This window comes from Oncorhynchus keta, chromosome 29 (assembly GCF_023373465.1).
Source record: "Oncorhynchus keta strain PuntledgeMale-10-30-2019 chromosome 29, Oket_V2, whole genome shotgun sequence".
Classification (NCBI taxonomy): Eukaryota; Metazoa; Chordata; class Actinopteri; order Salmoniformes; family Salmonidae; genus Oncorhynchus; species Oncorhynchus keta.
In genome coordinates, this window is record NC_068449.1 from 15,409,050 (window position 1) to 15,434,314 (window position 25,265).

The following is a 25,265-nucleotide window of genomic DNA, read 5'->3' on the forward strand; positions in this document are numbered from 1 at the left end:
CAGAACCATATAATCTGTCTCTACACAGAACCATATTATCTGGCCCTGAAACAGAACCATATAATCTGTCTCTACACAGAACCATATAATCTGTCTCTACACAGAACCATATAATCTGTCTCTACACAGAACCATATTATCTGGCCCTGAAACAGAACCATATAATCTGTCTCTACACAGAACCATATAATCTGTCTCTACACAGAACCATATAATCTGTCTCTACACAGAACCATATAATCTGTCTCTACACAGAACCATATAATCTGTCCCTACACAGAACCATATAATCTGTCTCTACACAGAACCATATTATCTGGCCCTGAAACAGAACCATATAATCTGGCGCTACACAAAACCATATCATCTGTCCCTACACAGAACCATATAATCTGTCCCTACACAGAACCATATTATCTGGCCCTGAAACAGAACCATATAATCTGTCTCTACACAGAACCATGTTATCTGGGCCTGAAACAGAACCATATAATCTGTCTCTACACAGAACCATATAATCGGGCCCTGAAACGGAACCATATAATCTGTCCCTACACAGAACCATATAATCTGTCCTGAAACAGAACCATATAATCTGTCTCTACACAGAACCATATAATCTGTCTCTACACAGAACCATATTATCTGGCCCTGAAACAGAACCATATAATCTGTCTCTACACAGAACCATATAATCTGTCCCTACACAGAACCATATAATCTGTCTCTACACAGAACCATATCATCTGTCCCTACACAGAACCATATAATCTGTCTCTACACAGAACCATATAATCTGTCCCTACACAGAAACATATAATCTGTCTCTACACAGAACCATATTATCTGGCCCTGAAACAGAACCATATAATCTGTCCCTACACAGAACCATATAATCTGTCCCTACACAGAACCATATTATCTGGCCCTGAAACAGAACCATATAATCTGTCTCTACACAGAACCATATCATCTGGTACTACACAGAACCATATAATCTGGCGCTACACAAAACCATATCATCTGGCACTACACAGAACCATATAATCTGTCCCTACACAGAACCATATTATCTGGCCCTGAAACAGAACCATATAATCTGTCCCTACACAGAACCATATTATCTGGCCCTGAAACAGAAGCATATTATCTGTCTCTACACAGAACCATATAATCTGGCACTACACAGAACCATATTATCTGGCCCTGAAACAGAACCATATAATCTGTCTCTACACATATCCATATAATCTGTCTCTACACAGAACCATATAATCTGTCTCTACACAGAACCATATAATCTGTCTCTACACAGAACCATATAATCTGTCTCTACACAGAACCATATAATCTGTCTCTACACAGAACCATATAATCTGTCTCTACACAGAACCATATAATCTGTCTCTACACAGAACCATATAATCTGTCTCTACACAGAACCATATAATCTGTCTCTACACAGAACCATATAATCTGTCTCTACACAGAACCATATAATCTGTCTCTACACAGAACCATATAATCTGTCTCTACACAGAACCATATAATCTGTCTCTACACAGAACCATATAATCTGTCTCTACACAGAACCATATAATCTGGCCCTGAAACAGAACCATATAATCTGTCTCTACACAGAACCATATAATCTGTCTCTACACAGAACCATATTATCTGGCCCTGAAACAGAACCATATAATCTGTCTCTACACAGAACCATATAATCTGTCTCTACACAGAACCATATAATCTGTCTCTACACAGAACCATATAATCTGTCTCTACACAGAACCATATAATCTGTCTCTACACAGAACCATATAATCTGTCTCTACACAGAACCATATAATCTGGCACTACACAGAACCATATTATCTGGCGCTGAAACAGAACCATATTATCTGTCTCTACACAAAACCATATCATCTGGTACTACACAGAACCATATAATCTGTCTCTACACAGAACCATATAATCTGTCCCGACACAGAACCATATAATCCGTCTCTACACATAACTATATCGTCAGACCCTACACAGAACCATATCATCTGGCCCTACACAGAAAAATATAATCTGGCCCTACACAGAACCACAGCATCGGGCCAAGTAGGTAGGAAATAATGAGAGGGAGCAAGAGATCACAGATGTTAAGTACCTTGTTAACAGTACAAGAGCATAAGCGTAACGTGTGCAGTAACCACTTCACTGTCATTGTAGAGAAGGGTTTACATTATATAGCCCATGAACTATATATTCAAACCCATGAAGATTTTTCAAACATGTATTACATAATATGAGGGACCACTCACAGGGGGCTCCGAAGTATCTGAGTGTGACCTGAGAGGTCTTGACCTCTCCAGCTACGTTCTTGGCCATGCACTGGTACACTCCCTGGTCCGTCTCCCGCGTGTCCTGGATCATCAGAGTACCGTCCTCCAGCAGGTTCAGACGAGAGTCATCATGCATGTTCAGGGCATTACTGTGGAAAAATACACATACATAAATAGCATTACATAATCGCATACACAGTATGTTTATATGTGGCAGCAGGTAGCCTAGCAGTTAAGAGTGTTGGAACAGTAACCGAACGGTTGCTGGTTCGAATCCCCGAGCGGACTAGTTGAAAAATCTGTCGATGTACCCTTGAGCAAGGCACTTAACCATACTTGCTCCTGTAAATCTCTCTGGATTAGTGTGTCTGCTAATTGACTCAATGGCTAAATGTTAACTGTAGGAAAAAGTAGTTAGGACACATTGTTTCAATGTTGATGTCACCATTGGAGAGTTGGCTTTACTTGTTCATAAGCCAGATGATCTGTGGTTTGGGGTTTCCCTCGGCCCTGCAGGTGAAGTACACCGTGTTCCCTGACGTCACGTCAACATCCTGGGGCTCTGACGTGATCCTGGGCAACTCTGCACAGGAGAGAGAGAGGAGGATGGGATAAAGAGAGGTTTAAGAGAACACAATAAAGCAACCAGCCACATAAATACAGAAACATTTCCTTTCAGGACAAGAGTCATGTCTCTGTTAGTCTGATATAACTAGGCCAGAGTAATGGTCTGTAGAGAAGACACTCTGATATAACTAGGCCATAGTAATGGTCTGTAGAGAAGACACTGATATAACTAGGGCCAGAGTAATGGTCTGTAGAGAGGACACTCTGATATAATTAGGGCCAGAGTAATGGTCTGTAGAGAGGACACTCTGATATAACTAGGGCCAGAGTAATGGTCTGTAGAGAAGACACAGATATAACTAGGGCCAGAGTAATGGTCTGTAGAGAGGACACTCTGATATAACTAGGCCAGAGTAATGGTCTGTAGAGAGGACACTGATATAACTAGGGCCAGAGTAATGGTCTGTAGAGAAGACACTGATATATCTAGGGCCAGAGTTATGGTCTGTAGAGAGGACACTGATATAACTAGGCCAGAGTAATGGTCTGTAGAGAGGACACTCTGATGTAACTAGGGCCAGAGTAATGGTCTGTAGAGAGGACACTCTGATATAACTAGGCCAGAGTAATGCTCTGTAGAGAAGACACTGATATAACTATGGCCAGAGTAATGGTCTGTAGAGAAGACACTGATATAACTATGGCCAGAGTAATGGTCTGTAGAGAAGACACTGATATAACTAGGCCAGAGTAATGGTCTGCAGAGAAGACACTGATATAACTATGGCCAGAGTAATGGTCTGTAGAGAAGACACTGATATAACTAGGCCAGAGTAATGGTCTGTAGAGAAGACACTGATATAACTATGGCCAGAGTAATGGTCTGTAGAGAAGACTCTGATATAACTAGGCCAGAGTAATGGTCTGCAGAGAAGACACTGATATAACTATGGCCAGAGTAATGGTCTGTAGAGAAGACACTGATATAACTAGGCCAGAGTAATGGTCTGCAGAGAAGACACTGATATAACTAGGCCAGAGTAATGGTCTGTAGAGAAGACACTGATATAACTAGGGCCAGAGTAATGGTCTGTAGAGAAGACACTGATATAACTAGGCCAGAGTAATGTTCTGTAGAGAAGACACTGATATAACTAGGGCCAGAGTAATGGTCTGTAGAGAGGACACTCTGATATAACTAGGCCAGAGTAATGGTCTGTAGAGAGGACACTGATATAACTAGGCCAGAGTAATGGTCTGTAGAGAAGACACTGATATAACTAGGCCAGAGTAATGTTCTGTAGAGAAGACACTGATATAACTAGGGCCAGAGTAATGGTCTGTAGAGAGGACACTCTGATATAACTAGGCCAGAGTAATGGTCTGTAGAGAGGACACTGATATAACTAGGCCAGAGTAATGGTCTGTAGAGAAGACACTGATATAACTAGGCCAGAGTAATGTTCTGTAGAGAGGACACTGATATAACTAGGCCAGAGTAATGGTCTGTAGAGAGGACACTGATATAACTAGGCCAGAGTAATGTTCTGTAGAGAGGACACTGATATAACTAGGCCAGAGTAATGGTCTGTAGAGAAGACACTGATATAACTAGGCCAGAGTAATGGTCTGCAGAGAAGACACTGATATAGCTAGGGCCAGAGTAATGGTCTGTAGAGAAGATACTGATATAACTAGGGCCAGAGTAATGGTCTGCAGAGAAAACACTGATATAGCTAGGGCCAGAGTAATGGTCTGTAGTGAAGACACTGATATAACTAGGCCAGAGTAATGGTCTGTAGAGAGGACACTGATATAACTAGGCCAGTGTAATGGTCTGTAGAGAGGACACTGATATAACTAAGCCAGTGTAATGGTCTGTAGAGAGGACACTGATATAACTAGGCCAGTGTAATGGTCTGTAGAGAAGCCTGGTGCGGGGATTTGGTGTGGGGGCCTGGTGAGAGGGCTTGGTGAGGGAGCCTGGTGAGGGGGCTTGGTGAGGGAGCCTGGTGAGGGGGCCTGTTGAGGGGGCCTGGTGAGGGGGCGTGGTGAGGGGGCCTGGTGAGGGGGCTTGGTGACGGGGCCTGTTGAGGGGGCTTGGTGAGGGGGCCTGGTGAGGGGGTTTGGTGTGGGAGCCTGGTGAGGGGGCCTGGTGAGGGGGCTTGGTGAGGGGCGGTGTGAGGGGGCCTGGTGAGGGGGCTTGGTGAAGGGTCCTTTGTAGCTCGGTTGGTAGAGCATAGCGCCAGAGTAGTGAGTTCATTTCCGGGGACCACCCATACGTGGAATGTATGCACGCATGACTGAAAGTTGCTTTGGATAAAAGCGTCTGCTAAATGGCATATATTATTTAAGCAATAAGGCATTGAGGAGGTGTGGTACAGTATATAGCCAATATACCACGACCAAGGACTGTTGTTAAGCACGACGCAACACAGAGTGCCTTAGCTGTGATATATTGGCCATATACCACAAACCTCAGAGGTGCCTTATTGCTATTATAAACTGGTTATCAAAGTAATTAGAGCAGTAAAAATACATGTTTTGTCATACCTGGTTTGAACCTTGAATGCTGATTGGCTGGAAGCCATGGTATTTCAGACTGTAACAAAAAAAATATGTTTTACTGTTCTAATTACATTAGTAACCAGTTTATAATAGCAATAAGGCACCTCTGGGGTTTGTGGTATATGGCCAATATACCACGGCTAAGGGTTGTATCCAGGCACTCTGCGTTGAATCATACTAAAGAACAACCAGGCCTGGTGAAGGGGCCTCTCTGGTTAGGAACAGGGATGGAAATAGTTCAACTGCTCCAGGAATAAGGCATGCAGCGTCCCTGTGAGGAAATATTTCAACTGCTCCAGGAATAAGGCATGCAGCGTCCCTGTGAGGAAATAGTTCAACTGCTCCAGGAATAAGGCATGCAGCGTCCCTGTGAGGAAATAGTTCAACTGCTCCAGGAATAAGGCATGCAGTGTCCCTGTGAGGAAATAGTTCAACTGCTCCAGGAATAAGGCATGCAGTGTCCCTGTGAGGAAATAGTTCAACTGCTCCAGGAATAAGGCATGCAGCGTCCCTGTGAGGAAATAGTTCAACTGCTCCAGGAATAAGGCATGCAGCGTCCCTGTGAGGAAATAGTTCAACTGCTCCAGGAATAAGGCATGCAGCGTCCCTGTGAGGAAATAGTTCAACTGCTCCAGGAATAAGGCATGCAGCGTCCCTGTGAGGAAATAGTTCAACTGCTCCAGGAATAAGGCATGCAGTGTCCCTGTGAGGAAATAGTTCAACTGCTCCAGGAATAAGGCATGCAGTGTACCTGTGAGGAAATAGTTCAACTGCTCCAGGAATAAGGCATGCAGTGTACCTGTGAGGAAATAGTTCAACTGCTCCAGGAATAAGGCATGCAGCGTCCCTGTGAGGAAATAGTTCAACTGCTCCAGGAATAAGGCATGCAGTGTCCCTGTGAGGAAATAGTTCAACTGCTCCAGGAATAAGGCATGCAGTGTACCTGTGAGGAAATAGTTCAACTGCTCCAGGAATAAGGCATGCAGTGTCCCTGTGAGGAAATAGTTCAACTGCTCCTGTCCCTGTGAGGAAATAGTTCAACTGCTCCAGGAATAAGGCATGCAGTGTCCCTGTGAGGAAATAGTTCAACTGCTCCAGGAATAAGTCATGCAGTGTACCTGTGAGGAAATAGTTCAACTGCTCCAGGAATAAGGCATGCAGCGTCCCTGTGAGGAAATAGTTCAACTGCTCCAGGAATAAGGCATGCAGTGTCCCTGTGAGGAAATAGTTCAACTGCTCCAGGAATAAGGCATGCAGTGTCCCTGTGAGGAAATAGTTCAGGACCTGCTCCCAGAAATAGAATCCAGGAATAAGGCATGCAGTGTCCCTGTGAGGAAATAGTTCAACTGCTCCAGGAATAAGGCAGTGTCCCTGTGAGGAAATAGTTCAACTGTCCCTGCATGCAGTGTCCCTGTGGAAATAGTTCAACTGCTCCAGGAATAAGGCATGCAGTGTCCCTGTGAGGAAATAGTTCAACTGCTCCAGGAATAAGGCAGGCAGCGTCCCTGTGAGGAAATAGTTCAACTGCTCCAGGAATAAGGCATGCAGTGTCCCTGTGAGGAAATAGTTCAACTGCTCCAGGAATAAGGCATGCAGTGTCCCTGTGAGGAAATAGTTCAACTGCTCCAGGAATAAGGCATGCAGTGTCCCTGTGAGGAAATAGTTCAACTGCTCCAGGAATAAGGCATGCAGTGTCCCTGTGAGGAAATAGTTCAACTGCTCCAGGAATAAGGCAGGCAGTGTCCCTGTGAGGAAATAGTTCAACCTGCTCCAGGAATAAGGCATGCAGTGTCCCTGTGAGGAAATAGTTCAACCTGCTCCAGGAATAAGGCATGCAGTGTCCCTGTGAGTGCTGAAGCGTGGCGGTGGTGGTGGTGGTGGTGGTGAACTTCAGCCTGCTGCCTCCTGAGAGATTCTGACCTCTCTTGCAGACTGGCATTTTTAGGTGCACATACATAGTTCACTCCATCCATCCAAACACACACACACACACGCATGCACACACACGCATGCAAACACACGCATGCAAACACACGCATGCAAACACACGCATGCAAACACACACACACACACACACACACACACACACACGCACACACACACACGCATGCACACACACGCCCATTTCTCTACATGTGACAGACGCATTTAATAGACAGCATAGAGTAAGCCCTCCAATCCAGCATCTCTTCGCTCTCTCCTAACGAACACATCATGCACATGGGACAGGCCAAGACATAAATCTGTCTGCTCTGGGCCTTCCAGGTTCTCCACCACCAACCAGCGTAGCAGGCCAACCAGCAGCTCCAACCAGGCCAATGGGAAGCAGTAACCTCAGATTGTGTCTTTCTCACCACCACTACTATACCACATAAGACCACATCAGCACTGGGCACTAATTACACTGTTCATTTTCCTTAACTCCAAACATGGCAACCCAGCCCTGGCTCCTGTCTCCTTCATAGGCCCAGGTCAGAGAAGGGACAGGAAAGAGAGTGGGTAGCCAGGCCAGCAGGGAGGTGGCACTTAACCACAGGCCCTGTTGTTTTGACAGCTGCTTGTTCCATTGTTTACAGCTGAGAGGAGCAGAGAGGGAAGAGAGGGTAGGGGAGAGAGGAAAGGGAGAGGTGGGAAGGGAGAGCAGGAATGAAGAGGGGAGAGGAGGGCAGAGAAGGAGAGCAGGGGAGAGGAGGGAAGAGAGAGAGGGCCAGCCTCACCCATCCATTCCTCACACCATCTCTCACACGCCGTTTATGATGAGGGAGCACGATTATTTATTTTATGAGCATGGCCTTATTTCTATTACAACATATTGGATGACTGTCATTCATATTCCATTCACCCAGTTCAATGTAAAATCAATAGGTTTAGGCTACTACATTTTTCCCTATACCCATCATGAGGTTGCTACAACCTAGCCTATGAATGAAAGTTTGCAACGTAGGTGCAAACTGGTTGGGAGAAAGATTTGAGTTGACAGACAGGTGACACATGGACAGACAGTGACACATTCAAAACCGCCTTTACATTCTTGCCTGCATCTAGCTTCCCTAGGGTGTAATCATTAGTCCAATGGTTGCAAACAAGAGTTTCTATTGGACAAATTCAGGTATGTTTATCCTCTTTTTGTTACGTTTTCTTCCGTTTAAGAAACATTTTTCAACAGAATCAGCAAAATGAATACACCCCTGATCACACGCAAACAGCTCACTTTCATAGACACATACACTACCGTTTAAAAGTTTGGGGTCACTTAGAAATATCCTTGTTTTTTAAAGAAAAGCACATTTATTGTCCATTAAAATAACATTAAATTGATCATAAATACAGTGTTCATGTTGTAAATGACTATTGTAGTCTCAACAGTGAAGAGGAAACTCTGGGATGCTGGCCTTCTAATCAAATCAAATGTTATTAGTCACATGAATACAACAGGTGCAGACCTTACAGTGAAATGCTTACTTACGAGCCCCTAACCTACAATACATTTTCAAAAATACGGACAAGAATAAGAGATAAAAGTAACAAGAGCAGCAGTAATAAATAAGAATATATACAGGGGGGTGCCAGTACAGAGTCAATGTGCGAGGGCACCGGTTAGTTGAGGTAATATGTACATAGGTTAATTAAAGTGACTATGCATAGATGACAACAGAGTGGCAGTGGAGTGGAGAGGGGAGGGGGGTACGCAAATAGTCTGGGGGGGGGTACGCAAATAGTCTGGGCAGCCATTTGACTAGATGTTTAGGAGTCTTATGGCTTGGGGTTAGAAGCTGTTTAGAAGCCTCTTGAACCTAGACATGGCTCTCCGGTACCGCTTGCCATGCGGTAGCAGAGAGAACAGTCCATAACTAAGGTAGTTGGAGTGTTTGGCAATTTTTAGGGCCTTCCTCTTACACCGTCTGGTATAGAGGTCCTGGATGGCAGAAATCTTGGCCCCAGTGATGTACTGGTCCGTTCGCACTCCCCTCTGTAGTGCCTTACAGTCAGAGGCTGAGCACTTGTCATACCAGGCAGTGATTCAACCAGTCAGGATGCACTCGATGGTGTAGCTGTAGAACCTTTTGAGGATCTGAGGACCCATGCCAAACCTTTTCAATCTCCTGAGGGGTAATAGGTTTTGTCATTCCCTCTTCATGACTGTCTTGGTGTGTTTGGACCATGATAGTTCGTTGGTGATGTGGACACCAATGTACTTGAAGCTCTCAACCTGCTCCATTGCAGCCCCGTCAATGAGAATGGGGGCGTGCTCGGTACTCTTTTTCCTGTAGACCACAATCATTACCTTACTGTTCTTGGGCACAGGCACTATGGTGGTCTGCTTAAAACATGTTGCTATTACAGACTCGGACAGGGAGAAGTTGAAAATGTCAGTGAAGATACTTGCTAGTTGGTCAGCTCATGCTCGCAGTACACGTCCTGGTAATCCGTCTGGCACTGCAGCCTTGTGAATGTTGACCTGTCTAAAGGTCTTACTCATATTGGCTGCGGAGAGCGGGATCACACAGTCTTCCGGTACAGCTGATGCTCTCATGCATGTTTCAGTGTTATTTGCCTCGAAGCGAGCATTGAAGTAGTTTAGCTCGTCCGGTAGTCTCGTGTCACTGGGCAGCTCTCGGCTGTGCTTCCCTTTGTAGTCCGTAATAGTTTTCAAGCCCTGCCACATCCGACGAGCGTCAGAGCCGGTGTAGTACGATTCAATCTTAGTCCTGTATTGACGCTTTGCCTGTTTGATGGTTCGTCGGAGGGCATAGTGGTATTTCTTATAAGCTTCCGGGTTTAGAGACCCGCTCTTTGAAAACAGCAGCTCTACCCTTTAGCTCAGTGCAGATGCTGCCTGTAGTCCATAGCTTCTCGATGGGGTATATACGTACAGTCACTGTGGTGATGACATCATCAATGCACTGATTGATGAAGCCAATGACAGATATGGTGTACTCCTCAATGCCATTGGAGGAATCCCAGAATATATTCCAGTCTGTGCTATTAAACAGTCCTGTAGCTTAGCATCTGCTTCATCTGACCACTTTTTTATTGATCTAGTCACTGGTGCTTCCTGCTTTAAGTTTTGCATGGAAGCAGGCAGCAGGAGGATGGAATTATGGTCAGATTTGCCAAATGGAGGGTGAATTATTTTCCTGTTGCTGATAGAAATTTGGTAAAACTGATTTAAGTTTCCCTGCATTAAAGTCCCCGGCTACTAGGAGCACCGCCTCTGGGTGAGTGTTTTCTTATTCCGCTTATGGCCGAATACAGCTCATTCAATGCTGTCTTAGTGCCAGTCTCTGACTGTGGTGGTATGTAAACAGCTACAAAGAATATAGATGAAAACTCTCTCGGTAGGTAATGTGGTCTGCAGCTACTCTACTCTGAGATACTCTACTCTGCTAGATACTCTGCAGTATCTAGCAGAGTAGAGTTACTCTGCTACTCTGCAGATACTCTACCTCAGGCGAGCAATAGGTTGAGACCTCCTTAGATTTCATGCATCAGCTGTTGTTTACAAAAATATATAGACCCTTGTCCGCTTGTCTTACTAGATGCCGCTGTTCTATCCTGCTGCTACATCGTATAACCAGCAGTATGGTGATATTGTATGGTGATATTGTCGTCTTCAGCCAAGACTCTGTGGCTGTTGTGCACCAGGGCCTCCCACTCCTCTTTCTATTCTGGTTAGCGCCAGTTTGCACTGTTTTGTGAAGGGAGTAGTACACAGCGTTGTACGAGATCGTCAGTTTCTTGGCAATTTCCTCACATGGAATAGCCTTGATTCCTCAGAACAAGAATAGACTGACAAGTCTTTGTTTCTGAGCCTGTAAGCCTGTAACCCACAAATGCTGATGCTCCAGATACTCAACTATTCTACAATAATAATTTACAACATTACTATTTACTACACTGTATTTCTGCTCAATTTGATGTTATTTTAATGGACAAAAGATGTACTTTTCTTTCAAAAACAAGAACATTTCTAAGTGACCACAAACTTTTGAACAGTAGTGTATAAACAGCTTGTTATATTCCTCACATCTATGAGCTCTCCTCCGCTCACCTTTTCCTTTCGCTTGTAGACTTCAATACACAACACATTAGCTATCTGTGACCATGCAAAAAAAAACAGCCTAGATCATTGTCACCATATTAGCTAAAGTAACATCATCAACTATTATTTACCCTTATTTTTCCAGTTATGTTGTCTGAGAACACATTCTAATTTACAGCAACAACCTGGGGAATAGTTACAGGGGAGAGGAGGGGGGTGAAGGAGCCAATTGTAAGCTGGGGATGATTAGGTGGCCCTGATGGTATGAAGGTCAGATTGGGATTTTAGCCAGGACACCAGGGTTAACACCCATACTCTTACAATAAGTGCCATGGGATCTTGAGTGACCACAGAGAGTCAGCACACCTGTTTATCATCCAATAGACAGCACCCTACCCAGGGCAATGTCCTCAATCACTGCCCTGGGAGATTGTGTAAGACCAGCGGAAAGAGTGCCTCCTACTGGCCCTACAACCCCACTTCCAGCAGCATCTGGTCTCCCATCCAGGAACTGACCAGTACCAATGCTGCTTAGCTTCAGAAGAAAGCCAGCAGTGGGATCCAGGAGGCAGGCTACTGGGTTCTGGTGCTCAGAGCAGTGGCAGAGCAGTGGCATGCTACCCAGCCCAGGACCTCATCTGCTGGGGCCGTGGTGAAACAACAGCTGGCTGGAGAACACAGACCATCCCCAGTAGAGACAATGCAGACAGGACACAGACAGACGGACAGACAGACCCACATGGAGAAATCCCCTGTCAACAGCCAAAGGGACAGGTAAGGCTTTATGTGGCTAGTGAGTTGGGGTTTCAGTGAAGTGGATGGTATGTGAAAGAAGGGATCAGTGTGTTTACACAGACCTCGGAGTGTGAGCCACTGTTTTTGCCACAGTTAAAATATTCTGCACAGCTGGCTAAGTGAGCGCAGGTTGACGTTTATTGTCATGAATCTGACCCTAGAGGCAGAACTCTGCGATTTCTGATAGATAGGTCCGCTGCAAAAAATTGGCTTTTTGGTCTTAATTTAAGGTTAAGTTCAGGCATTAGGGTTAGCAGTGGAGTTAAGGTTAGGGTTAAGGTTAAGGTTAAAATCAGATTGATGTGACTTTGTGGCTGTGGCAGCTGGTAACCACTCTGCAGAGCTGCCTCCAAAACAAGATTCATGACAATAAATGCCAACCTACTAAGTGAGCATGAGTGTGTGCGCGCATGTGTGTTGTGTGCGTAGTGTGTGTGTGTGTGTGTGTGTGTGTGTGTGTGTGTGTGTGTGTGTGTGTGTGTGTGTGTGTGTGTGTGTGTGTGTGTGTGTGTGTGTGTGTGTGTGTGTGTGTGTGTGTGTGTGTGTGTGTGTGTGTGTGTGTGTGTGTGTAAGCACAGGCGCCTGTGTGTGTGTCCTCACCACAGTTGAGCTCCTCAGCGGTGAGTGTGGCCACAGATCGTCCCTGCAGCCGTCTGGGGTAGTCACAGGTGGCAGCAGCCTGGGCGTTGCCTGACTCAGCATACTGCTTCAACAGGTCAGCCAGCCACAGCAGCTCACAGTCACAGTTCAGAGTGTTAGAGTCCAGACGCCTGCACACAGAGCGAGAGCGAGAGTGAGGATGAGAGAGAAATAGAGAGACCGTGAGAGGAAGAGAGAGGAGAGAGAGAAATAGAGAGAGAGTGAGCGAGAGCATGAGAGAGAGAGCATGAGAGAGAGAGAGAGAGAGAGAGAGAGAGAGAGAGAGAGAGAGAGAGAGAGAGAGAGAGAGAGAGAGAGAGAGAAAGAAAGAATGAAAGAAAGAAAGAAAGAAAGAAAGAAAGAAAACGTTTGTGAGAAAGAAAGAGTGAGGGGAAGAGAGAGAACGTGAGAAAGCGACAGAGAGAGAGTGGTGGGAGTGAGGGGAAGAGAGAGAGAACGTGAGAGAGAGAGTGACAGAGAGAGAGCGACAGAGAGAGAGAGAGTGAGGGGAAGAGTGAGGGGAAGAGAGAGAGAGTGACAGAGAGAGAGTGACAGAGAGAGAGAGAGAGTGAGGGGAAGAGTGAGGGGAAGAGAGAGAGAGAGAGTGACAGAGAGAGGGGGGTGGGATAGATTACAGTATTACAGACCATCTCATGCCTGTTTATAATAGTGCTCTAAATATAGCATTTTAGCTGTTTTTAATGACCTGTTTGTCAGTGTATCCTGCACCTGCACAAAGCTGTGAGATTGTATACATTATACTCATCCTCAGTATAACTCAACCTCTCATAAATACAGTATATTCTGTACTGTTCTGTACTGTACAGTAGACAACAATGTAATATCAAACACCAATACAGGACTTCTAACTGTACATCATACAATACAGATCACACTACTAGCAGTCCTGTTTTATTATAGTTGCATGGTTAAATAGTATTGGTAAACATTTTGACTGGTGTCAGTAATGGGCTAAGTCTGTCTGGAGTCAGTACTGGGCTGAATCAGTCTGGAGTCAGTAGTGGACTGAGTCTGTCTGGAGTCAGTACTCGGCTGAATCAGTCTGGAGTCAGTAGTGGACTGAGTCTGTTTGGAGTCAGTACTGGGCTGAATCCGTCTGGAGTCAGTGGTGGACTGAGTCTGTCTGGAGTCAGTAGTGGATTGAGTCTGTCTGGAGTCAGTACTGGGCTGAATCAGTCTGGAGTCTATCTGTAGTCTGAGTCTGTCTGGAGTCAGTAGTGGGCTGAGTCTGTCCGGAGTCAGTAGAAGGCTGAGTCTGTCTGGAGTCAGTAGTGGGCTGAGTCTGCCTGGAGTCTGAGTCTGTCTGGAGTCAGTAGTGGGCTGAGTCTGTCTGGAGGCTGAGTCTGTCTGGAGTCAGTAGAAGGCTGAGTCTGTCTGGAGTCAGTAGAAGGCTGAGTCTGTCTGGAGTCTGAGTCTGTCTGGAGTCAGTAGTGGGCTGAGTCTGTCTGGAGTCTGAGTCTGTCTGGAGTCAGTAGTGGGCTGAGTCTGTCTGGAGTCAGTAGAAGGCTGAGTCTGTCTGGAGTCAGTAGAAGGCTGAGTCTGTCTGGAGTCAGTAGTGGGCTGAGTCTGTCTGGAGTCAGTAGAAGGCTGAGTCTGTCTGGAGTCAGTAGTGGGCTGAGTCTGTCTGGAGTCTGAGTCTGTCTGGAGTCAGTAGTGGGCTGAGTCTGTCTGGAGGCTGAGTCTGTCTGGAGTCAGTAGAAGGCTGAGTCTGTCTGGAGTCAGTAAAAGGCTGAGTCTGTCTGGAGTCTGAGTCTGTCTGGAGTCAGTAGTGGGCTGAGTCTGTCTGGAGTCTGAGTCTGTCTGGAGTCTGTAGTGGGCTGAGTCTGTCTGGAATCAGTAGAAGGCTGAGTCTGTCTGGAGTCAGTAGAAGGCTGAGTCTGTCTGTAGTCAGTAGTGGGCTGAGTCTGTCTGGAGTCTGAGTCTGTCTGGAGTCAGTAGTGGGCTGAGTCTGTCTGGAGTCAGTAGATGGCTGAGTCTGTCTGGAGTCAGTAGTGGGCTGTGTCTGTCTGGAAGGTAGAGTAAATCCTTTCTGGCTGCTCACCAGTGTGGACTGAGACTGGCAAAACACGCACACATGCACACACACAGCTATGCCACACAGCTAGGCCACACAGCTAGGCCACACAGCTAGGCCTAGCTCAGTCCAAACACTGACTCAGCATGGCCTTTTTGGGAGAACTCCTATCCTGCTGTGGGAAACTGTCTGTCTGCTCCAGAGTACAGATTGGCTGGCACTTCATTTTCTATTTATCCTTTCTTCTACTGGTCTCTTCAGGTTTCAGGGAGATTTGTACATTCCAGGAAACAGTAATATCCTCATTTAATCTGATTCCACTCTGAACATCCTCGAAATCTGAGTGCTGTAATAATCAGAGGGAAATATTGTTTTTGAATCCCATTCCTCCCATGTTGCCAGTTGTCGTATCTGTCTACTGTACCTGTCAACCACAGCATACTGGTTCTGGGTTCAACACATCTTGGAAGTATTTTTCAGAGTAAGATGTTGAAAAGGGGAAGAACGTAATAGGGGAAGGTAAAACTCTGATCCTAATGTACTGCCTGTCCACTGATCCTATGTACTGCCTGTCCGCTGATCCTAATGTACTGCCTGTCCGCTGATCCTAATGTACTGCCTGTCCACTGATCCTAATGTACTGTCTGTTCGCTGATCCTAATGTACTGCCTGTCCGCTGATCCTAATGAACTGCCTGTCCACTGATCCTAATGTACTGCCTGTCCACTGATCCTAATGTACTGCCTGTCCACTGATCCTAATGTACTGCCTGTCCGCTGATCCTAATGTACTGCCTGTCCACTGATCCTAATGTACTGCCTGTCCACTGATCCTAATGTACTGCCTGTCCACTGATCCTAATGTACTGCCTGTCCGCTGATCCTAATGTACTGCCTGTCCACTGATCCTAATGTACTGCCTGTTCGCTGATCCTAATTTACTGCCTGTCCACTGATCCTAAATGATCCTAATGTACTGCCTGTTCGCTGATCCTAATGTACTGCCTGTCCACTGATCCTAATGTACTGCCTGTTCGCTGATCCTAATGAACTGCCTGTTCGCTGATCCTAATGTACTGCCTGTCCGCTGATCCTAATTTACTGCCTGTCCGCTGATCCTAATGTACTGCCTGTCCACTGATCCTAATGTACTGCCTGTTCGCTGATCCTAATGTACTGCCTGTTCGCTGATCCTAATTTACTGCCTGTCCACTGATCCTAATGTACTGCCTGTTCGCTGATCCTAATGTACTGCCTGTCCACTGATCCTAATGAACTGCCTGTCCACTGTCCACTGATCCTAAATGTGTCCACTGCCTGCCTGTCCACTGATCCTAATGTACTGCCTGTCCACTGATCCTAATGTACTGCCTGTCCACTGATCCTAAACTGCCTGTCCACTGATCCTAATGTACTGCCTGTTCACTGATCCTAATGTACTGCCTGTCCACTGATCCTAATGAACTGCCTGTCCGCTGATCCTAATGAACTGCTTGTCCGCTGATCCTAATGTACTGCCTGTCCACTGATCCTAATGTACTGCCTGCCTGCCTGTCCACTGATCCTAATGTACTGCCTGTCCGCTGATCCGAATGTACTGCCTGTCCACTGATCCTAATGAACTGCCTGTCCGCTGATCCTAATGTACTGCCTGTCCACTGATCCTAATGAACTGCCTGTCTGCTGATCCTAATGTACTGCCTGTCCGCTGATCCTAATTTACTGCCTGTTCGCTGATCCTAATGTACTGCCTGTCCGCTGATCCTAATGTACTGCCTGTCCACTGATCCTAATGTACTGCCTGTCCACTGATCCTAATGTACTGCCTGTCCACTGATCCTAATGTACTGCCTGTCCACTGATCCTAATGTACTGCCTGTCCACTGATCCTAATGTACTGCCTGTTCACTGATCCTAATGTACTGCCTGTCCGCTGATCCGAATGTACTGCCTGTCCACTGATCCTAATGAACTGCCTGTCCGCTGATCCTAATGAACTGCCTGTCCGCTGATCCTAATGTACTGCCTGTCCACTGATCCTAATGTACTGCCTGTCCACTGATCCTAATGTACTGCCTGTCCACTGATCCTAATGTACTGCCTGTCCACTGATCCTAATGTACTGCCTGTCCGCTGATCCGAATGTACTGCCTGTCCACTGATCCTAATGAACTGCCTGTCCGCTGATCCTAATGTACTGCCTGTCCGCTGATCCTAATTTACTGCCTGTCCACTGATCCTAATGTACTGCCTGTCCACTGATCCTAATGTACTGCCTGTCCACTGATCCTAATGTAACTGCCTGTGCCTGTTCACTGATCCTAATGTAATCCGAATGTACTGCCTGTCCACTGATCCTAATGAACTGCCTGTCCGCTGATCCTAATGAACTGCCTGTCCGCTGATCCTAATGTACTGCCTGTCCACTGATCCTAATGTACTGCCTGTCCACTGCTAATGTACTGCCTGTCCAATCCTAATTACTGCCTGTCCACTGATCCTAAACTGCCTGTGTGATCCGAATGTACTGCCTGTCCACTGATCCTAATGAACTGCCTGTCTGCTGATCCTAATGTACTGCCTGTCCACTGATCCTAATGAACTGCCTGTCCGCTGATCCTAATGAACTGCCTAATGTACTGCCTGTGCTGATCCTAATTTACTGCCTGTCACACTAATGAACTGCCTGTCCCTAATGAAATGTATCCTAATGTACTGCCTGTCCGCTGATCCTAATGAACTGCCTGTCTGCTGATCCTAATTTACTGCCTGTCCACTGATCCTAATGAACTGCGTGTCCGCTGATCCTAATGAACTGCCTGTCCACTGATCCTAATGTCCGCTCCCTCACAGCCAAAGCCAAGGATGTTGAAATCTTACCTTGGGAGGTCCAAAGTACCGCTTTTTTTCTGTTCTGCTTGATAATTCATTGCACCCAACCAGTGTCATGGGTTTAAATCAGTCCATGATTAGAGGGGAAGAAAAAAAAGCAATGGAATTGGCTTCGTGGTCCAGATTTGAATTTGAGGGGCCTAGACAGAGAGGTGTACTGTCGAAACACGGCTCGTATTCTCCCCCCTGACACCTCTGTGTAATGGAAGTCAAATGTTGGTGGATAAGCATTCTCAGACAACACAATAGCTGCCCTGTGCATGCACCTTGTCAGTGAACTTACAGTCTCTTCATGGACTGGAGATGGGAGAAGGTCCCCAGCACGAGATTGGTAATTCTGTTGTTGTGCAAAAACCTGCAGGAGAAAAAGAGAGAGGGACAGACACAGATAATCAGATAAAGTCATAGATAATTATAGACTTCATGCTGTGTGCAATGTGTACATCTGACTGTTGAGTAGGTTGACAGGGGTTGAGCTCTAAACGGATTGATCTCTATGCATCATGCCTATAAGCTACAGCATGTCACAGTGTCAACAAGCACATAAGGTTAGTGACTCATGAGTCATGTGTATATTTACTATGGATTACTTGAGCTTACTACTTTGACATTACTTCTAGACATTACTTACAGCATCAGACCCTTTGATGTAGGCCCGCAGCCTCATATTGGGAGCCATATGTTTTTTGGAAGACGGCCATTTGACGATTTTATATCATCATTATTTTGATCTGGGTTAAGAAATATGATCAGTTTACTACACATGACACATGATCAAGGCTCCCGTCCATGACCCCTTCCTTCACAACCATACAACGATCTTACAGGAAGATTACATTCTGGATCGAAAACTGATGACAGATAAATTAATAAATAAAGCTATGTTTATGGAAACATTTTCCCCAAACAACGCCAACAAACCTCCACATTTTTTTATTTTTATTTTTTTTTACCCCATTTCTCCCCAATTTCGTGGTATCCAATTGTTAGTAATTACTATCTTGTCTCATCGCTACAACTCCAATACGGGCTCAGGAGAGACAAAGGTCGAAAGCCATGTGTCCCAACCCAACCAAGCACTGCTTCTTTAACAGCGCGTCTCCAACCCCGGAAGCCAGCCACACCAATGTGTCGGAGGAAACACCGTGCACCTGGCTACCTTGGTTAACGCACACTGCGCCCGGCCCGCCACAGGAGTTACTGGTGCGCGATGAGACAAGGATATCCCTACCGGCCAAACCCTCCCTAACCCGGACAACGCTAGGCCAATTGTGTGTCACCCCACGGACTTCCCGGTCGCGGCCGGGCTGCGACAGAGCCTGGGCACGAAACCAGAGTCTCTGGTGGCCCAGCTAGCGCTGCGATGCAGTGCCCTAGACCAGTGCACCACCCGGGAGGCCCAAACCTCCATATTTGTTAGCAATCACCATAAATCAAAAGAAACAACAAGACGTTTTCCTTCTTATTCTTTTCTTCAATCCACAGGAAATAGATACATCTTCCAGACTTCTCTTGTCCACGAACTAGCGAGACTGGGCAATCTGTTTTCATGGAGATCTTCCCCTACAAACGTTCCAGAATCAGTGCACCTGGGAATTCCTTCCCCTTTTCCATCCGTCTGCAGGCGGCTCCTCTCTGGGGAGGGTTGGGAACGTGTGTGGCAGGATTCCAGGTGTAGCCAATAAACACAGAGAGAAGGAGGAATTCAGCTCTGGCGTGAAAGCTTGAAAACAGAGGCCAGCCGGCCGGTCAGCCATCCATCCATCCATCCATCCATCCATCCAGCCATCCATCCAGCCATCCATCCATCCATATGGCAGAAGGTCCAGGTCCAGTGGGGTAGCAAGAGTCTGACACAGTTCACTGAATGTCAACACCCACTCTATTCATCCACTGAATCTACTGCTACTTCAATAATACAGTTGTTTTATTTCATTTGTCCCCTCATAGTGTTCCTTTCTCGTAAATCCCACTTATGTTGTGTCACGAGAGTTGATATCTCTCCAGACACACGGCACAGGTGTTATCAGTGGACCCTTTGGTCCTGTAGGGTAACCAGCTGACCTGGGCTCTCAACTTCTGTCCTACACAGCACGTAGAGGTCTGATAAGTCGGTGGAGAACACACACGCACACAGACCTCTGAAGTCGTAACAGGTTGTGGGCCCTTTCAGAATACCTAGGAGAAGGACCCTGAGTTTTTCCTGAACATATGCTATTATTATTATTATTATATATTAGGAATCTGAGTTTGAACGGTTGGGAGGAGTACCAGACAGACGGCAGAGTGAGGGCTCTGGGAAAATACAGCCAAACACATGCGCTGGGCACATTTATCCCTGTCCAGTCTGTCCTCATAGCTATTTACCCGTAACAGACAAACAGCTTTAAAAATGGCCCAATAGACCTCAAGAGACTTGTTGAGGAGATTAGCTGTCCTGATGGAGGACGAAGGCATCTCAGAACATTGAAAGGTCATCCAACAGTTGTACTGCTTTGAAAAGCCCCACTTAAAGTCCAGCATCATGATAAACACATAGGGCTCTGTCAGTTGGGAACAGTGCATTCTATCCCCGGTACATTATGTAGTCTATTTCGTGGGGTTTAAAGTATATTTACCAGCATGTATATGATGTAAAATAAGTCAGCTCAGGTAGAAGACTGACGGTGATACGCCACAACAAATCATTATATCATTTTGAGAGTTGTCCTATTGTTTGTTTAAGATGCATCACTCCATCATTTAGAAAAATGAGAAGCGTAGAGTAAGAACGCCACTTGGTATAATAGAGTGAAAGGAGAAGATAGTGGACTTACAGGCGTTCAAGCTTTGGGAGTTGGGTGAAGGATTCCGGTTCTAAGGACTCAATGTTGTTGAAGTGCAGGTACCTGGAAGAGAAAAGATCGTTGCCACAGCACAGTATCACCAGATTAGGATGAATCATAACTCAGAACTAATGGCAAGAAACAGCAAGGTTAGACAAATGAAATATGAACTCCAATTACTCACTGAACAGTAACTTTTAGGTTCAGCGACATATTTGCTTATTAAACAGACAAAGCAACAGTCAAAGCAAGCAAATGTTGAGCCAAGCTGCACTCATCAGCAATAAAAGACATGATGACGATCTTGTGCAATAGTGGATATAGCACAAGATCCACTTACTACACTATAGGTAGACAGGTAGCCTAGCGCTTAAGAGCATTGGGCCAGTAACTGAAAGGTCACTGGTTCGAATCCCCAAATAGGCTAAGTGAAAGATCTGTCGTTATGCCCTTGAGTGAGGCACTTGACCCTAATTGCTCTGCATAAGAGCGTCTGCCACATGACTCATATGTAAAATAAATGCATTAAGACTTTGGCCTCAGTTTGACACAGCCGAGGATCTTAGTGAAGGACGTCTGGTTGATATCCAACCTAAGATTTCCTGCATCTGTCTAAAAGAAATAGATTTAGGGTGTTGTCTTCTCTCATCAGAGAGTAGCGGTGTTAAGGCTGGCCAGGGGGCGGTCCAAGGACAACACGACACTGGACAGCCAAAAGGAATTACACAGACAACCATATTTAATCTCTGAGAGAGAGGAAGAGAGAACTTGGCAACAGACGTATAGCCCTGTAATCACAGCCAGTTGATGTATGTGAGTCACAAACCAGTGATTTAACAACATCAAATGTAAACATGTCTAACCTTACAGTTAAAGCACAGTGTAATAGAACAAAGCGTTTTCAAGCACCAAATTGAGACAAGGAACTATTGTTGATATATGTTGAAGAGGAGCAGCAACGTGCTTACTGTACATTACTACTCATGTTCTGTATTCTCTTGGGCATTAAATTACTTTCTAGGCATGTTCGAATTGAACATATTCAACAACAAGCCAAAATGTTAGTAAAAATCCTCTCATTTAAATAGCAGGGGAACGAAGGACATTAAATCCGAGACTGGCGGTACTTTAAAGAAATGTTTATTCCCTCCCAACCTAACCTACGGCTTGAATAGCATATTTGAAGACCAACAGAATAGCAGAGGGCCATTAAAGTGGTTCAGAACTTATCACCCACACATAAGACCCTTCATTACGGTATCAAAACTCAAACCAGCTGCAGGGCAAAGAGCCTGGACTTTGATTTGGTTTTGCTTCATGAATAGTCATTTGTTCAGTGGCTATGCATGTGGTTATGGAGGGACAAACAGCCACGAGGCCTTTCCCTAGGGTCAACCACCACCATCGGCTGTGAGGGGGAAGATACATGTTAGCCATTTTTCTTTTGGTGTAGTTTAGACACAAACGGCCTACATGGAGGACATGATTTTGCTAAATATAGTATCCAGTAATATCAACCCTTTTTAGACCGATGTCAGTGTACCTCTATAAGATTGACATATGAAGGCAACTTGATGTTTTATTTATTCCACCTTTATTTAACCAGGTAGGCTAGTTGAGAACAAGTTCTCATTCGCAACTGCGACCTGGCATGTGATATATATAGCTTCCCAGAAGGATTAGGGTTAACCAACAATAGTAGTCTCACTGAGCGCAGCCTTTTCCAACAGTTGAAGTACTTTTGGCATCTACTATTGGCTGAAAGAAGGCCATTTCAGTTCAATGACATTGGTGGTCTATGTGTGACAATAATCAGATGTGATCCTCTATACACGTTTATATCTGACTCTGCATGGACAGTTTGCTTTGTTGGAAGTTTTGTATGAGCACACATTCACTGGACACATTTCACAAATCATAAAATCGTTACATCAATAAAGAGTTTAAAAAATAATAATTGACATTAATCTATTTTTTGGAATGTTTTGAACATTTTCAACAAGGTTGCAAGTTCAAATCCCCGAGCTGACAAGGTACAAATCTGTCGTTCTGCCCCTGAACAGGCAGTTAATCCACTGTTCCTAGGCCCTCATTGAAAATAAGAACTTGTTCTTAACTGACTTGTCTAGTTAAATAAAGGTAAAATAAATAAAAAATAAACATATTCAAGTCATTAAGATGACATGCAATTTGGTAAAGGTGTTATAATGATAGCTTAAGGTCACATTTCTATAGATTTTGAGCCACCCTTTCTGATGCTGATACTGAAAGTATGTCTCACAAGCAGATGTAATAACAACATGGTGACCTCTACCACTCTGCTTGGGAAATGCGTGGGGGCCCTCTATGAAATAACAGAACTAGCGCATAATACAACTAGATTGACAAACGCAACTAAGGTCAAGAGTGAGACAAGTAGTCAGTGTACAGTAGTCCCCACAGAGGATGTAAGACACACAAAGAAGGGCAAGCTGTGCATGGGGCAAGCAGGAGCTGGATCTGTAGTCTGAAGCACATGAAGCCAAGGCCTGCTTGAGTCTGCATCTGCTTAGCTACAGTACAAGCTGGGGTAAGGCAGGGCAGGGGAGGAGAGGGGCAGAGCAGGGGAGGGTCAGGACAGGGGCAAGGCAGGCACAGGGCAGGGCAGGAGCAAGGCAGTAGCAGGCGAGGGGCAGGGCATGGCAGGGCAGGTCAGAGGCAGGGCTGGTGCAGGGCTGGGGATCTCATGCTCTAGCTTTATGCATTAGGACAATGAGACATGCTACTCATGCAGGGGTTCATAAGGTCAGTGCAACATACAAAGGTGAGTGTATACATGGCATGCATAGTGGCTGTATGACAGTGGGGGCTTGGGGGGTCGCAAGGAGGACGTTTGGACAGACGGACAGATCAGATATGAAGGTGCAGAAGGGAAGGGGAGGAAGAGGTTGAGTAGGAGGAAGAGGAGGACGAGGAGGTGGTCACTTACAGTTGCTCTAGAGAGACAAGTCCCTTAAATGCTTGTCTGTCAATTGATTGGATTTCATTCTTGTACAAATAGCTGAAAGGAAAAATAATCAGTAACATTAGTCAAACACACAGCGGATCAAATTAATTCTCTCTAGTTCCTAAGAAAATGACAGAATGTCTTAGCTCAACAGTTACCGTATGACAGTAAAACCAACTTAATGGGATCAATATTTTAAAAACTCTGTTTTCACAATACATGAACAACAGCTACAGTATATCACTGCACGGCTGCACCTTTACCTAGATGACAAACGTAAAGCAGCTGATGCACAATGTGCAGAGCTGAGCAAAATGTGAGTAATGTTTGAAAAGCACTTCATAAATAAAGTTATTGTTGTTTGTTACCAAAAGAGACTCACAGCTCAAATCACAAAGATGGTCAATGTTGTCAATGTCAATACATAAAAATAAAATGCTCATCATAACTTGCATAACATACATGTACAAAAATACATCACAAAAAGAAAAGTGTGTATGTAAACAAGTCTGAACAGAATATACAGTATGACAGAGGGTCGCTGGGTTCCTCAAAGTTCATTGACATCTTCCAAAAAATATCACTGGAACACTGTAATGTTCCAGAACATTGAAAGAAAAACATCACATGACATGTCTGTGTTTTCCCTCCCTCTAACATGACAGAGAGATGTGACACTAGAATAGCAATGGCTTAGGGCAATCTTCCCTTTCATCCTCTACTCATCTCCAGTTCCTTTACATTGATGGGTAGTTGATGAGAGATTCACGTGCTCTCAGCAAATATGACGCAATGTGGGCCTATGGAAAAATAAACTGTTCCGCTTACTCCATCTTCCTCTATCAGGGCTCTCACGTCACTTAGAGAGCATATTTTCGTTACTAAACGTTACATGTCAACAAGGATCATGAGGCAAATTGAACATAAATATTGTCAAAGAGTGTTCTAGTGAGTAGGCCTACAGTTATTGGTGAAATTAAAAGAATCATGCAGCTCCACAGCCAAAGCACTGTGGACTTGTTGCTGTAACACTACGGAGTCTGGCTCAATGTTTAGCTTATCTTGGTTTACAGGGAGCGTGTGTGGAGAGCTTCAAGTTCCTCGGAGTTCATATCACTAAGGACCTATCATGGTGCAAACACACCCACACAGTCATGAAGAAGACACGACAACGCCTCTTCCCCCTCAGGAGGCTGAAAAGATTTGTCCTTTGTCCTCAGATCCTATAAAAGTTCTACAGCTGCATCATTGTGAGTATTTTGACTGGCTGCATCACCAGTGATATGGCAGCTGCTTGACATCCGACTGTAAGGCGCTACAGAGGGTAGTGCATACCAGAGGAGGCTGGTGGGGGGAGCTATAGGAGGACAGGCTCATTGTAATGACTGGAATGTAATAAGTGGAACGGTATCAAACATACAGTACCATTCAAAAGTTTGGAGCAACCTAGTCATTCAAGGGATTTTCTTTATTTTTAGTCTTGTCTACATTGTAGAATAATAGTGAAGACATCAGAACTATGAAGTAACACATATGGAATCATGTTTTAACCAAAAAAGTGTTAAACAAATCAACATATA

The 25,265-nt window shown here is 45.2% G+C and overlaps 1 protein-coding gene across 2 annotated transcripts in view; it reads right to left on the reverse strand.

The window, feature by feature from the left end:
• LOC118362151 (peroxidasin-like) overlaps nucleotides 1-25,265 on the reverse strand; it is a 94,898-nt gene that overhangs the window by 39,275 nt on the left and 30,358 nt on the right. The window contains exons 4-9 of one of the 2 annotated variants that reach the window (XM_052486103.1): nucleotides 23,668-23,739; nucleotides 20,691-20,762; nucleotides 18,158-18,229; nucleotides 12,910-13,079; nucleotides 2,802-2,919; nucleotides 2,316-2,485 (exon numbers count right to left, since the gene is read on the reverse strand). In XM_052486103.1, the coding sequence (XP_052342063.1) occupies nucleotides 2,316-2,485; nucleotides 2,802-2,919; nucleotides 12,910-13,079; nucleotides 18,158-18,229; nucleotides 20,691-20,762; nucleotides 23,668-23,739 (674 nt within the window). The remainder of the gene's footprint in view (nucleotides 1-2,315; nucleotides 2,486-2,801; nucleotides 2,920-12,909; nucleotides 13,080-18,157; nucleotides 18,230-20,690; nucleotides 20,763-23,667; nucleotides 23,740-25,265) is intronic. The other variant, XM_052486104.1, reaches the window with a different exon arrangement.